We start from the raw sequence: 14,584 nt of genomic DNA on the forward strand, positions 1-14,584 counted from the left end.
AGAGCTAGGGTTTATAGAAAATCAATCTCATGCATCAAAGTATTCAAAGGCGGACCGGATAACTCTCCTGCAAAATACACACATAACCCAATATCTTGCACAAAAGTTACAGAAATTAAGGTAAAGACTTTGTCAACTTTTGGACAACCCTATTTCCGAATGATCCATCCCTCCTCATTTGACCCTTGTAAACAGCCTTTCCAACTACTATTCTTAGCCTCTCTCCTTCTTCTCTCTCTCTCATCACTCACTGTTCCCCTTTCTCTCTCAATGCCATCAAAATTAACCACTATCAACCTTCAAATCCTTCTTCACCTGCACCCTGACTCAATTTGCAGCGCAGCCCCCTCTAAAAGGGCACACACGCTGCCCCTACTTGTGCGTGTACGTACAAGCCTCTTATGCTACGTACCTACACCACAATTATGGAGCAACGTAACAAGAAGATGAAGATGATGATGATGATGATGATGCAGTGCGCATCATCATCGTTAATGTCATCTCGTACTCTTGGTTTCTTCTTTGTTCTGTTACATGTTTGTGTTGCCTCTTCTGCGGAGGTTTCTGAAACCGAAATTCTCCTCAAGTTTAAGGGTTCCTTACAAAACACCGACGGAATAACCAGTTGGAAGCCATCGACCAGTCCCTGCACCGCCCGAACGTCGAACTGGATGGGTGTTCGTTGCGATGGAAAGGGGAGAGTTTGGGCTCTGCAGCTTGAGAACATGGGGCTCAAGGGTGGAATTAATGTGGACTTGCTCAAGGACCTGACGAACTTAAGAACCATAAGCCTTATGAAGAACAGTTTTGAGGGTCCATTGCCTGATTTGAGGAAACTTGGCCCGATAAAATCTGTCTACCTGTCGGATAATAAATTATCTGGGGCGATTCCTTCAGATTGGTTCGCAGGAATGTCATCATTGAAGAAAGTCCACTTGGCGAATAATCAGTTTACGGGAGAGATTCCAAAGTCGTTGGCAGCTGGGTTGGATAAGTTGGTGGAGCTGAGTATTGAAGGGAACAAATTCGAAGGCAAGATACCAGATTTTAGGCAGCCCGGGTTAACAATTTTTAACGTCTCCAACAACAAATTGGAGGGTGAGATCCCGGAAGGCCTAAGAAAATTTGGTGCAAGCTCATTTGCAGGTGAGCTCAAGTTCTCTCTCTCTCTCTCTCTCTCTCTCTCTCTCTCTCTCTCTCAATATCCAGGAAGAATAACCATGTTTAATATCTGAATTTGAGTTGTATTAATATATATATACCTTCCAATTAGGATTTTTCTTGTGAGAGATTTTGACAACCGTAGTTGAGAAACCAATGAGGAGTGAAAATCGATTAAAGCTCAAGTCTTACATATTCAGCTAGCCATATACGGCCTATAAACAAATCTTTCACGCAATTCTTTTAAATTCACGCAATTCTTTTTTTCTTTTTCTAGTGCTGTTAAATCCACCTCAATGTCTTATTTTTCCATCTTTATTTTAGTGAAAATGTCAATAACATGTTTATCCTTTTGAAAAAGACTTTTAAACCCTACCTCATTTCTCTCCCCACCGTCTCTCTCTTCGTCCCATTCTCTCTCCCCCTGTGCTTCTCTCTCTTCCATTTCATCTCTCTTCTTAGCTTCTCCACCGACTGCCACAGCCGGAAGTTGCTGTTGATCTACGAGCTCCTGAGACCTGCCATTCATGTAGGCACAGAAAACAGAACAAGGGAGATATGGTTGTTCGAAAAGGGTAGTTGTCCCAAATAGGAGATCCTCCATCTTTTCGAGTTGACATCAAAACCAACCTGCTTCTTAGGTTGTTCGAAAAGGGTAGTTGTCCCAAATAGGAGATCCTCCATCTTTTCGAGTTGACATCAAAACCAACCTGCTTCTTAGGTTGTTCGAAAAGGGAAGTTTTGGTTTAAGAGTTGGTTCCAACTCCAAATCGCTATTTGATTGGGCCCTAAACCAAGGGAGATTACCAGAAACACCAAGTTCATTTTGGTCAGGGTTGCAGCATAGGTTAAATTTGTGCCGTGAACGAATTTGCAGAGCTCTATCAACAAATATCCACACGTCTGTACTGTTTCTGCATAAAACCACAAACTCAATTCAACCACACGGAACCATTTTAGCACTTACTTTTGGGGTTTTGAGAAAACAATTTAGCATTTTTTGCATATAACCCAAATGGGCATGCTGCTATATCCATTTCAGACACAATCTTTACAGAGAATAACATCTACTGAATAGAAAAGTCCAATCTACGTTGCGTTTGGTTGCTGCGAAAGTGAGGGAAAATTATATGGAAAATACCAATTAACGCATTTTGTTGCTAAAGAAAGATTAGGAGCGAGTAGTGGTTGAAACTTGAAACAAAACAATGGAGGTGTGGTGTTGTGATATAAAGGTTATTTTAGGAATTAGCGTGGGTGGGGAATAAGATTTTAATTTTTAAGTTTTTATAGTGGGTGAAATTATTATGTGGATGGAAAAATAAGACAAAGGGGTGGGTCTAGTTGATTTTATTTTATTTTTTCTTTTTTTGACAAACAATATCTATATTAAGGGGTAGGGGTGGGTTCAGCTTCACAATGAGCTAGCAATAATATGGTTCAAATGTGTCTTTGATGAGAATCGAACTTAAGACTCACTTGCAAGTGATGAGAAATACCACTACATTGTAGGGCTTAAATAAAATTATTTTTAGGGCTTTTACATATTCAATTGGGACTTTAAGATTTTAGGGTTTAGATAAAATTATTTTTAAATTTTAACATGAATGGTTTTCTAAAGCTAATTTAAGTTCCTATTTTTATAACTTACCGTATTTAAGTAATTATAGCACATTTATTCTTTATAAACTTATCATGTGAACCTTATTCAAAATTCAAATTCTTATATTAAAAAAAAAGTCAACAACAAAACAAAAACAATTTATATTTAAAAAAAAAACTTATATGTATGGAAGTATCGATATGAATGTATGAGTACATAAGTTTTGGTTCGAATGTGAGGGTATGTAACTATAGTATTTAAACATACATAGGTCACCTAGTACTACAGTCTAGTGGTATTCCTCTTCACTTGTAAGTGAGAGCTTTTAGGTTCGATTCTCGCCAAAGGTGAATTTGAACCACATAATAGCTAGCTCATTGTAAGGCTTAGCCCACTTTCTCACCTCCTTAATATAGATAATATCATTTGTTCACAAAAAAAAAAAAATGGGTACGTAACATGTATATCCATATATATAGAGAAATTCACGTACAATTACAGTAAATGATAATAAATAACTTTTCTTATTATGAGAACTTAATAATAATTATCAATGATAAATAACATTTTTATTGTTTATGGGAATCGATATATAACCTACACATAAAAAACTCAATATTACAACCTAATTAATATTTGAAAATTACAATTAAATGCTAAGGACCATAGTTAGTTTTACATCTTAGGCAATGTTTCATCCAAAAGTAATTTTTTTCAAGGATTAGAAAAGAATTTTCCATAATTTTTTTAACAAACGACATTATTTACATTAAGGATGAGGGATAAGCTAAGCCTCACAATGAGCTAGTAATAATATAGTTCAAATTCTCCTTTGTCGAGAATCGAACCTAAGAACTCTCACTTACAAGTGAAGAGTAATATTACTAGACCGTAATACTAAGTGGCGTAATTTACTAGGTTTTAAGCAATTTATTAGGTTAGTGTCTTCTTTTAAGCAAATCAAAAGCATAGAGCGCACCTAGAGAACAAAAGAATTGTTCTTAAAAGATGTAGGCAATTAAAAGTTTTCCACCTTAACATGCAGGGAATGAAGGCCTATGTGGAGGGCCAACTAACATAGCATGCAGTACCCACTCGAAGAAGCCCGCACCCTGGATTATCGTGCTGATTGCCATCGCTGTCATCGTAGCAATCGTTGCCATAGTTGCTTTACTGGTCTTCCTCCTTGGACGCCGCAAAAATACATCTGAATCATCGGTAGAGGCTCCACCACCATCAACAGCAACTGTCCAAAACAGATCAGTTCAAAAAGAACCAGAGCACCAAGCAAGTGCTCCGGGATCACCCGAAAACTCTAGCAGAGGGAGTGGAAAGAAGGGTGAACAGAGCTTGAAGCTTTCGTTTGTGAGAGATGACAGGGAGAGGTTTGATATGCAAGACTTGCTGAAAGCCTCGGCGGAGGTGTTAGGCAGCGGTTGTTTTGGGTCATCTTACAAGGCTGCTTTGCTGACCGGACCAGTGATGGTTGTGAAGAGGTATAAGCAGATGAATAATGTGGGAAGAGAGGAGTTCCTAGAGCACATGAGAAGGATTGGGAGATTGGGACATCCTAATTTGCTTCCACTTGTGGCTTATTATTATAAGAAGGAAGAGAAGCTCTTGATTGCTGATCATGTTCAAAATGGCAGCTTGGCTCGTCATCTTCATGGTAAGTTCCTTTTCCCTTAAACATATACATATTTGCAATTTACCTAAACATGAATGACCATATTATCTAGTTGTTCTAGTAATTGATGAGATACTACTTTTAAGTGATTAAAACTATTTGTATACCACATCTCTAATCGAGACATGCCGCACATTTGTATAGGCGGAGTAATGCCTTTATCAGAGATGTGATTTGCAATGTCGTCCATATAGCATTGCTCGTCAATATGGTTTGCAAATCTTTAATGTCATTATAGACAATTTTACTTTTAATGTTTTAGTTGTATATATCAAGCCATTTCTCTTCCGCGGTCCCTCCTTCAGATTGAGGAAGAGACATGAATGAATGGCTAATCAATTTACTTGGTGTTATTTGCACTTTCATGATCAGGAAACCAAACCCTAGGCCAACCAAGCCTTGACTGGCCAACCCGTTTGAAGATTGTCAAAGGAGTGGCACACGGCTTACGCTATCTCTACGCTGAGCTTCCCAGCCTAGTAGCACCCCATGGCCACCTCAAATCATCAAACGTTCTTCTCAACGAGTCCTACGAGCCCCTTGTCACCGACTACGGCCTAATCCCTGTGGTAAACCAAGAACATGCTCACACCATCATGGTGGCCTACAAGTCCCCAGAGTACATGCAAAGCAAGCGCATTACAAAGAAGACCGACGTTTGGAGCTTCGGAGTGTTGATCTTGGAGATCTTAACGGGGAAGTTGCCCACCAACTTTCTGCAGCAAGGTAAAGGAAGCGAGGAGGATTTGGCAAGTTGGGTGAACTCGGTGCCTCGGGAGGAGTGGTTCAATCAGGTGTTTGATACAGGAATGGGGGCAGGCAAGAGTAGTGAGGGAGAGATGCTGAAGCTCTTGAAAATTGGGTTGGAATGTTGTGAAGGGGAAGTGGAGAAGAGATTGGATCTGAAAGAGGTTGTGGAGAGGATTGAAGAGTTAAAAGAGAAGGACAACCCCGGTGATTCAGATATTTTCTCTACGTGAGCTAGCGAAGGCGACATGACGAAGATTGTTGGCTGATGAAATAGTTCTCTCTTTCTGCATGACATGCTCAATGGTTCATTGCTTCAGTGATGATAAGAAACCTCTTAATGTGCATCTGTCACGTCCCTCCGAATTCCCTCAACAGGATGAGAGACAACGATGAACTGCTTGTCTATAAGATTTGGCTTTATATGCAAGCTAGGTTTAAACAAACTACTTTAATATTCCATAACATAATTCCTTCTAGTATAACCATTTATTCATCAAATAATCCTTAATTACAATCATACCCAAAAGAGTTTATAAAATTTCATTTCGCACCACATCTAAATGGAATAGGATTTGCACACGTTTCAAATTAATTACAGGTTCAAAGCAATGATATACTCTCCACCTATGTACTCGGTGTAATATCACTTGGTTCTTATATTTGACTATTCCAAATCATCAAGGGAGAGGAAATAATAATAAAGAACCAGTCAGGGAGAAAATGATCACTAACATCTCCCTTCCCACCTCACCAAATATATAAAAATAAAAAATAATAAAAAATTAAAAATTAAAGAAGAAGAAAAATAAAAAATTCCCAATAAATTTCTCCATATTAACTCGAGAAGGTAAGAGGTTTTTTCTTTTTCTTACTAAATTGTAGAGAAAAATTACTACTAAAAAAGTCCTATGATCGATCCTAAAAAATAGGAGAAACTTTGATTGTACAGCATAAAAGTGATTTTTCTTATATCCGTGATTGAACAATTACCGTTGTTGTATTCTAGCTGCAGATGTTCATAATCTAACGATATGCACGAGAACCAAGGGTGAGAACCAAGTCTAGGGCCTAGGCTTTTCATTTATCTCTTGTTATCAGTAGTATATTTATCTCTCGTATGTATTGGTTCCTCTATATGTAAGGGAAACCCTCTCAGAGATCACTACAAGGTCAAAAACCGAAACTTAAGTGCCCTTTTTTTTTTCTCATCGTTCTTCAAGTTCTCCATTGTAACAAGTCATCTCTCATCTGACGGTACGTACATGTGGAATCAAAACTTTGTTGGTAGACTCGGTTAATATTAGAAATTTTAACCGATGTGGGCGTTTTGGCATGCATCTGCATCAATCGTCTCTATATCTAGGGCCAAATTTCTAAAATAATCCTGTAGATATGGGGGGGTTAATTAGCTATAACCGAGTTAATGTTTGTTTTAATTAATTTTAAGTAGTTTTGAATATTTAAGTTCCTCTGGCCCTTAGGCAATTGGGAAGTTTAAGAGTCCAGAAGGAGAGACAGAGAGAAAGAGTCAGAAAGCTTTGCATTATTTTGTTATATTATAATTTTTATTTTTTTTTCGAAATTTACTTATGTTCCCATATTCATATTTGAGCAAGAGGTTGTTGAATCTGAGAGTTGAGAAAGAGGAAGGGCGGAAGAGAATAATGTCGTATAACAATGTTGATAATGGAAATGATAATCAAGGCGCGGGGACAATAGCAGTGGCAATCGGCGAGGGCGTCTCCAGCCAAAATGCTTTGAAATGGGCTATTGATCATCTCGTCTCTAGATCTACCAGCCATGTTCCTATTAAGCTTGTCCATGTTATTCACCAATCTAATTCCTATAATAAACTTCATGCAACTGGTAACTCCCTCTCTCTATATCTTTCATACATACGCATGTGCCGCATGTTGTCCGATAATTAGTTCTATTCATCAATCAATGTTGTGTTAATTATCACATTTCTAATACAGGCGAGACTCATTTATGTGAATGTCTCACGCAGAAATTTTCTGCGTGTTGAGATGACACAAATAGCAGTACTCTTGCGTGAATAATTAACATATTTTGTTTGATTTTTGGTGGCGCTTATAGAGAATAACCCATCAAATGAAGGGCAAGCTCATGATGCTCCAAATACAGATTTCTTACTTCCATTTCGTTGCTACTGTACACGCAAACGTGTAGGTTAATTCAATTCATAACTTCTTTTTTCTTTTCTTTTTTTTGGTAAGAAACCTCCGTGATAATAAATAATATTTAGAAAAGGAATTTCGCCTAATCTGGAGGACATAAAACTTTATCCGTCACTCTTTTTTTTAATCTAATCAACATACCTATTTATATACACTATATAATTAAGAAGCTAGTTATCTATGATTAAATATTTTAAGTTTTGACAAATTATAAGTAGATGTAGTGATTTGTGAAATTAATATCATCAGGTACAATGCGAGACTGTTCTACTGGAGGATCAAGATGTAGCTGAGGCCTTAGTTGAGTACATTTCCCGCCATGGCATTGTGAGTATTGTTGCTGGTGCGACATCCAGGACTGGTGGGTTAACAAGGTATGCAATATAGCTAGATATATAAAATTGTGCGTCTATGTGGAATTTTGTTTGTCCAAACTCATATGATGTTCAAAACATATTGTTCAAGTAGGCGTCGATTCAAGGCATCAGAATCTATTCCAGGCAGAGTCCTGAAGTTGGCACCACATTTCTGCTCAGTATACACCATCAAACGAGGAAGGGTGAGTGAAATGCGTGAAGCATCTCGTCCACTTCCAAATATTCCTGCTGGAGAGAGGGCGGCAGATCACCATTCCGACCACATGTAAGCATTTATATATTCAATAAATATTGGATCATTTTGCCAAACTTTCAATTTCTACCAAATATTACATTAAAAAACATACAATGCAAACGTCTATTTAAACAACATGCAACCAATATGTTACTTACGTTGAGAATGAGTCTCACATTGATGGGAGGAGGGACCTTGCATGGGCTTATAAGAGGTTGGGCTACTCCCCTACTCCCCATATTGCCAATTGATTTTATGGTGGAACCTCAACTTTCTTCATGGTATCAGAGCAGGTTATCCCGCGTGTGAAGCCAAACGGCCACATGTGCTCCACGTCATCCCGTTATGTTGATCCACGTGTTAGGCTCAAAATTTGGCTACACGTGAGAGGACATGTTGAGAATGAGTCCCATATTAATGGTAGGAGGAACCACATGTGAAGCCAAATGGCCACATGCGCTCCACGTCACCCCGTTATGTTGATTCACATGTTAGGCTCGAAAATTCACAACACGTGAGAGAGAGTGTTGAGAATAAGTCTCACATTTATGGGAGGAGGGACCTTGCATGAGCTTATAAGAGGTTGGGCTACTCCCCATATTCCCAAATGATTTTATGGTGGAACCTCAACTTTCTTCAACTTATTTGACTCATTTATTAATTAACTGATTTGGTTGATGTCTTATCTAGAGGTAGAGGTCCGATCAACGGAGCATATGATGAGGTCTCAATGGCTGAGAATGATGTTTCGTTTGTAAGCTCAGAAAGACCAAGTACTGATAGCATTTTATCTTTCTACCAAAATTTTGGGCCAGCTGGACTGACCCGATTTCCTTTAGAATCATCATCAAACATGGAGAGTATTGCAAAACTGGACGAAGATTTTGATAGTTTTGATTTTTACGCTCTGCATGAACCGTCATCAACTGTACAACGTTGTGGAGGAACACCATTCTTGTCGCAGAAAGTATTGGTAAGTCATTTGAAAAGGATACAAGTCAATTACAAACACAAAAGAAAGTTTATTTTGATTAAAAATCTTTCGGTACTTGCAGGAAGATATGGAAGAGGAGATGAAAAGGCTTAGAGTGGAGCTGAAGCAAACAATGGACATGTACCATGCAGCCTGCAAAGAAGCAGTGGCAGCAAAACAGAAGGTTCTAGCATAATTTAAAACCCTCATAAATCTTCCTAGCAACTTAAAGCTAGCATTTTAGCTAATAGCGTTTTCTCTTACCATCAAAAGTTTTTAGGTTGCATGCATCTCACTGAATCTCTTTGCTCTTCCATCTCTCCCATAAAAGTAGGACCACTTGCATATACAGCCAAAGCTCCAGATTCGATTAGCAGTGTGATCATAATAACTTGTTTAAGCATTCTTGCTAAACTGATACCGTAGAATATTTAGAATACACATTCATATAATATATAGCTATGTAACACTCAACCCGATCAATAATTTTAGATTCACGGTCAAACAACACGACAAGAGAGAATTTGTCTATATAAGTGTATAAGGCATAATGATATTCACATCTATGTTGTTATTTGGTCTATGCATCGTGGCGAACAATTATCACCTAAACTTTGAGAATTCTTTTTTTGTTTGAAAACTTTGGGTATATTATATCGTAATGCCGTACTTTCATCTATTTTGTTATTTGGATTTAGTGTCTCAATAACTATCCTGATTGGAGTCTTCTCATCTTACTCATATTCAATATACAGACTATTGAGCTAGAAGAGTGGAAACTGAAAGAAGAGAAAAAACTAGAAGAGGCACGACTTGCCTTAGAAGCAACTAGGGCTGTGGAGAAGAAAAAAGCAAATTCTAAGGCAGCAGTTTTGGCAGCTGATCATCATCACGAAGCCGCTCAGAGGTTTGCTGGAAAGAGGTGCAAACAACGATCAGTGCAGATCAAATATTCAAAGCTTTAAGGGAAGCTGACGATGAAGAAAAGAAAAGAGTTTTGGATGCTTTAGGCCAGTCCCAGATAGTTTTCAAATACCAAAGCTTAGTTCATATCTTAGTTGTTTTATTGTTACTTTTTTTTTACTGTTCACTGTTTTAGTGAATTTGTTTCAACAGATTTAAGTGGCCTTTGTATGGCATATCAATTGGTTTGTTTTTCTCCATATACATATTTAGGTTCAAGGGGCTAGTTACTAGTTGTATAGCATTTTAGCATTAAATTCACTGCACGGACTTACACGTGCGCCAGAGGTCTATCTAAATGATCATGCAAGTTACACGCGACTTACACTTGTATTACATTTAAGATTACTTTGCAATCAACAAATTCTTATGCTGAAGAAACATTGTAATATACTTTTTATCTTTCATGATGGTGTATGTTAGACAAGAAAAATAAAATAACACTCACTTTATTTAATCAGGAGGATTAATCTCATACAATATTTTGGTTGGAACTCTCGTTTTGAAGATGCAGTTGAGCACATTCCATATAGGGAAAGTTAGGTATTAACAATATGAAGTGCCTCTTTCTTTTTCAGCTTTTTCTTATAGCATAAACCTGTATATGGCTTCTGATGAGTACATATTTTACTATATAGTTTACCTTTATTTTAGCATTAATTTATTGATTATTTTGACGTGATTTTGATATTTTGAATTATATTTTCAATATAGAACTTTCAAATTCTTTCTGAGCAAAAAGGGATCAAACGGACGAATTTTGGAGTGATTCCAATCGGAGGATGTTGGTGTGTCACCCAGCTTATTTGTATCAAAGTTTCAGATTTTTCTACCAAACGGTTTATTTATGGCGATGAAATAAAGGAGCAGCGCACAATGCTGTCAAGGTAACATTTCGGGCTTATTTAGGCTTTTTGGCATCCAAGATGATGTCTTTTGGGTCTGATGCCTTCTGCAGTTATGTTCAGGACATCTCAAGCTTTAATTCTAGCCAGTTTGGGCCTATTTTGAAGGCCTGAATGTCCAAAAATGTGGCTGATTTGTGGCTGGGAAGATTTTCCATATTTGATTAGGATTATGTTTCCTAGTTTCTCTTAAGTTATTATGTTTCCTAATTTTTAGAAGACATTTTCTAGTAAGGATTTTAATTGTGTAGTAGTATAAATAAGGTTTTTTAGTCATTAGAAAAGAAGGGGAAAAGAATGCATTACTTTAGGGAAAGGCCCTACTTTGGAGAACTCAGCTTAGAGAGCTTTTGACATTAAGTTTATTTTCAAGGTATTTTCTATCCTTATTTTTAATAATATTTTATTTTATGATTGTTCGTAGCTAATTTCATTTGTTAGGGCGAAGCCACAAGCCTTAGCATGAATATGTAGTTTCTTTTCAATTTAATTATGATATTATCCATGCAAGTTTTGAATTATTAATCATCGTGTTTGAAATTATCTACTTGTCTTGATGAATGGCCACCATTAGGATATTTAGAAAGGTAATTTGATGCAATTTTGATGGAGACCTGTCCTTGGAATTGACTAAGGCTTCTTGTGGTTAATATATGTAACTTCTTAGGATGGATGACACTTCATAAGGGTTATATGGTTTTTCAAAAGGTTTTCACAAAACTTAATGAGTCTTGCATGTTCACATTCGATATGGACACCACGAACAGGATGCATGTTAGATATATGTTCTATGTTGGAGGTTCCAAGTAGGACACACTTCAGGAAAACGTAACCTTCAAAATGTGCATGGGTAATTCATAAGTAATTGGAAGAACTACATAAGATTGCTAAGGTGACGGCGGAACCCTAATACTCGAATTTATTTTCCAAACTATTTTCTTTTGTTTTCTTCACTTTACCAATTTATTTAATTATTTTTAATTAAATTCATTTTTAATATTTTAGGTCATTAAATCAACCTTTTTCCAAATTTTGTTTCCAAATAATTAATTAAGATTTGATTTTAACATAAATTATTCATTCAATCCCTGTAGAGAATGACCTTGCTAGAGCCGATTATATTACGATTAACGTGTACTCTTATAGGTATTTATAAGTGTTTTTATCCCTACTTTTGCAAACTTGAGGTGTAGAACTCTGAATAGGGATTATTCCAACTCCTTTTTGAGTCATTTCTCATATTGATATGCTCCTGAACAAACTTTGGAAAATATTTCCCTTCGGGACACTGCAAAATATCATGGTTTTTTCAAACAACAAAGTGTACAAATTGTAGGTTTAAATCCCTAATAAAAAATAAAAAATAAAAAAAACAAAAAAAAACCCCATTATGCATATTTGAATCATAAAGGCAGTCCTCCCAGTTGTATATTGAATCCAAGAGGAGGTACAAATTTCATAGTTGCACAAATTATAACCTCAAAAAAAATAAAAGTTAAGTACAAGAATAATTAACTAAGAATTAATAAACACAAATTATTTAAACAATCCCCTGCAACGGTGCTAATTTCTTGATGAGATTTTTACCACCTTCAAAAAGTAGGGATAAAAACATTTAAAATACTTGCAAGAGTACAAGGTAATTGTAGTATAGTCGTCTCTAACAATGTCGTTCTCCATAGGGATTGGATGAATAATTTATGTTAAAATCAAATCTTAATTAATTATTTGAAAACAAAGTTTGGAAATGGTTGATTTAATGACCTAAACTATTACAAACAAATTTAATTAAAAATAATTAAATAAATTGGTAAAGTGAAGAAACAAAAGAAAATAGTTTTGAAAATAAATTTGAGCAGTAGAGTTCCGCCATCACCTTAACAATCCTATGTAGTTCTTCCAATTAAATATGAACTACCCATGCATAATGTCAGGTTTTCCTAAAGTATGTCCTACTTGGAACCTCCAACTTAGAACGTATATCTAACATACAACCTATCCGTGGTGTCCAGATCGAGTGTAAACATGCAAGACTCATTAAGTTTTGTGAAAACCTTTTGAAAAACCATATAACCCTTACGACGTGTCATCCATCCTAAGAAGTTACACATATTAACTCAATTCCAGGGACAGCCCTCCGCCAAAATTACATCAAATTACTTTTCCAAATATCCTAATAGTGGCCAATCATAAAGATAAGTAGATAGTTTCAAACATGATGGTTAATAATTCAAAACCCACATGCATAATATCATGAGTGAGTTGAAATGAAACTACATATTCATGCTAAGGCTCGTGACCTCACCCTAGCAAATGAAATTAGTTACAAACAATCATAAAGCAAAATATTATTAAAAACAAGGATAGAAAACACATTGAAAATAAACTTGAATCGTCAAACGCTCTTTAAGCTTAATTCTCCAAAGTAGTGAATTTCCCTAAAGTAATGCGTTCTTTTCCCCCTTCTTTTCTAATGGCTAAAAAGCCTTATTTATACTACTACACAATTAAAATCCTTATAGAAAATGTCTTCTAAAAACTAGATAACATAACAACTTAAGAGAAACTAGGAAACATAATCCTAATCAAATATGGGAAATATTCCTAGCCACAAATCAGCCACTTTTTTGACATTCAGGGCTTCAAAATATGCCCAAAATGGCTAGAATTAAAGTTTGAGATGTTCCGAACATAATTACAGAAGACCTCAAACCCTAAAGACATCATCTTAGACGCCAAAAAGCCCAAATAAGCCCAAAACATCACCTTGACAGCAATGTGCGTTGCTTCTTTAGTTCATCGCCATAAATAAACCGCTTGGTAGAAAAATCTGAAAGTTTGATACAAACAAGCTGAGAGACACACAAATATCCTCCAATTTGAATCACTCCAAAAGTTTTAGTTTTAACCAAAATCATGTTATAAGTTTGTTTAATGGTTCGTACAAGGCCCATATTAAAGCAGTCCAACTAAAAATGGCCCAACTATAATAAATGATGATTTGTCGATTTTACCCCTAATTTTTAGATTGTGTTGTTTCTAATTTGTTCAGTTCGGTTTTCTTCAAGGTTCAGCTCTTTTTTGTTGGAGTTGGTCGAATGCTTTGAGAACTAGACTTTCGAATTCTTATCAATTTGAACGTGATCATTGTTTCAACTTTTGAAGTGCTAATCAAATTGAATATGATCATTGCATTTTAGATCGTCTGTCATCATTCATATTATATTCGAGGTATTTTTCTAGATTTTCATCGTTAATGGAGTTCATCATTGTTTCTGAGATCATTGTTTTCTAGATCTTCTTCTTTTTCTTTGAAAAAAAAAATAGATCATCATGCTATTTAATTTATGTTTTGTATTATTTCGTTGAATCGTGATCGTCGTCATTATTCATAATGTATTCGAGATATTGTTTTTCAATTTTTCATCGTCAGTGGAGTTAATCATTTGTTCCCCCCCCCCTAAAAAAAAAAAAAAAAAGAAGATAAATTTGAGATCTACATGTTATTCAGTTTCATATTATTCCGTTGATAATTGTATATGAGTTGCAAAATGCTTTTTCTCATTTTGCAGATACAATGTTAGCTTTTGGTTCAGTTTTTCCAGATACAGTGTTTTTTTTTTTTTTGTTCATATTTTCATAAACAGTTTTAGTTTTTGTTCAGTTTTTCAAAAACAGTGTTATCTTTTGGTTCAATTTTATGATGAAACAGTGTTAGTTTTTTGTTCAGTT

General features: G+C 36.0%; 2 protein-coding genes across 2 annotated transcripts; both read left to right on the forward strand.

The window, feature by feature from the left end:
- The first annotated feature begins 311 nt into the window (after positions 1-311).
- LOC103959423 (pollen receptor-like kinase 2) lies at positions 312-6,201 on the forward strand. Its single transcript, XM_048592045.1, has 3 exons — positions 312-1,146; positions 3,810-4,433; positions 4,824-6,201. Exons 1-3 carry the CDS (start codon positions 402-404, stop codon positions 5,429-5,431), a joined length of 1,977 nt encoding a protein of 658 aa, XP_048448002.1. The 5' UTR covers positions 312-401; the 3' UTR covers positions 5,432-6,201.
- A 664-nt stretch (positions 6,202-6,865) lies between these two features.
- Positions 6,866-9,949, forward strand: LOC103959421. Its single transcript, XM_048591932.1, has 6 exons — positions 6,866-7,024; positions 7,649-7,773; positions 7,868-8,041; positions 8,702-8,984; positions 9,067-9,168; positions 9,683-9,949. Exons 1-6 carry the CDS (start codon positions 6,866-6,868, stop codon positions 9,947-9,949), a joined length of 1,110 nt encoding a protein of 369 aa, XP_048447889.1.
- The last annotated feature ends 4,635 nt before the right edge of the window (positions 9,950-14,584 follow it).

The sequence above is a fragment of a genome, unplaced genomic scaffold (genome assembly GCF_019419815.1).
Source record: "Pyrus x bretschneideri cultivar Hongxiangsu unplaced genomic scaffold, Pyrus_bretschneideri_v1 Contig36, whole genome shotgun sequence".
In the NCBI taxonomy this organism is placed as follows: domain Eukaryota; kingdom Viridiplantae; phylum Streptophyta; class Magnoliopsida; order Rosales; family Rosaceae; genus Pyrus; species Pyrus x bretschneideri.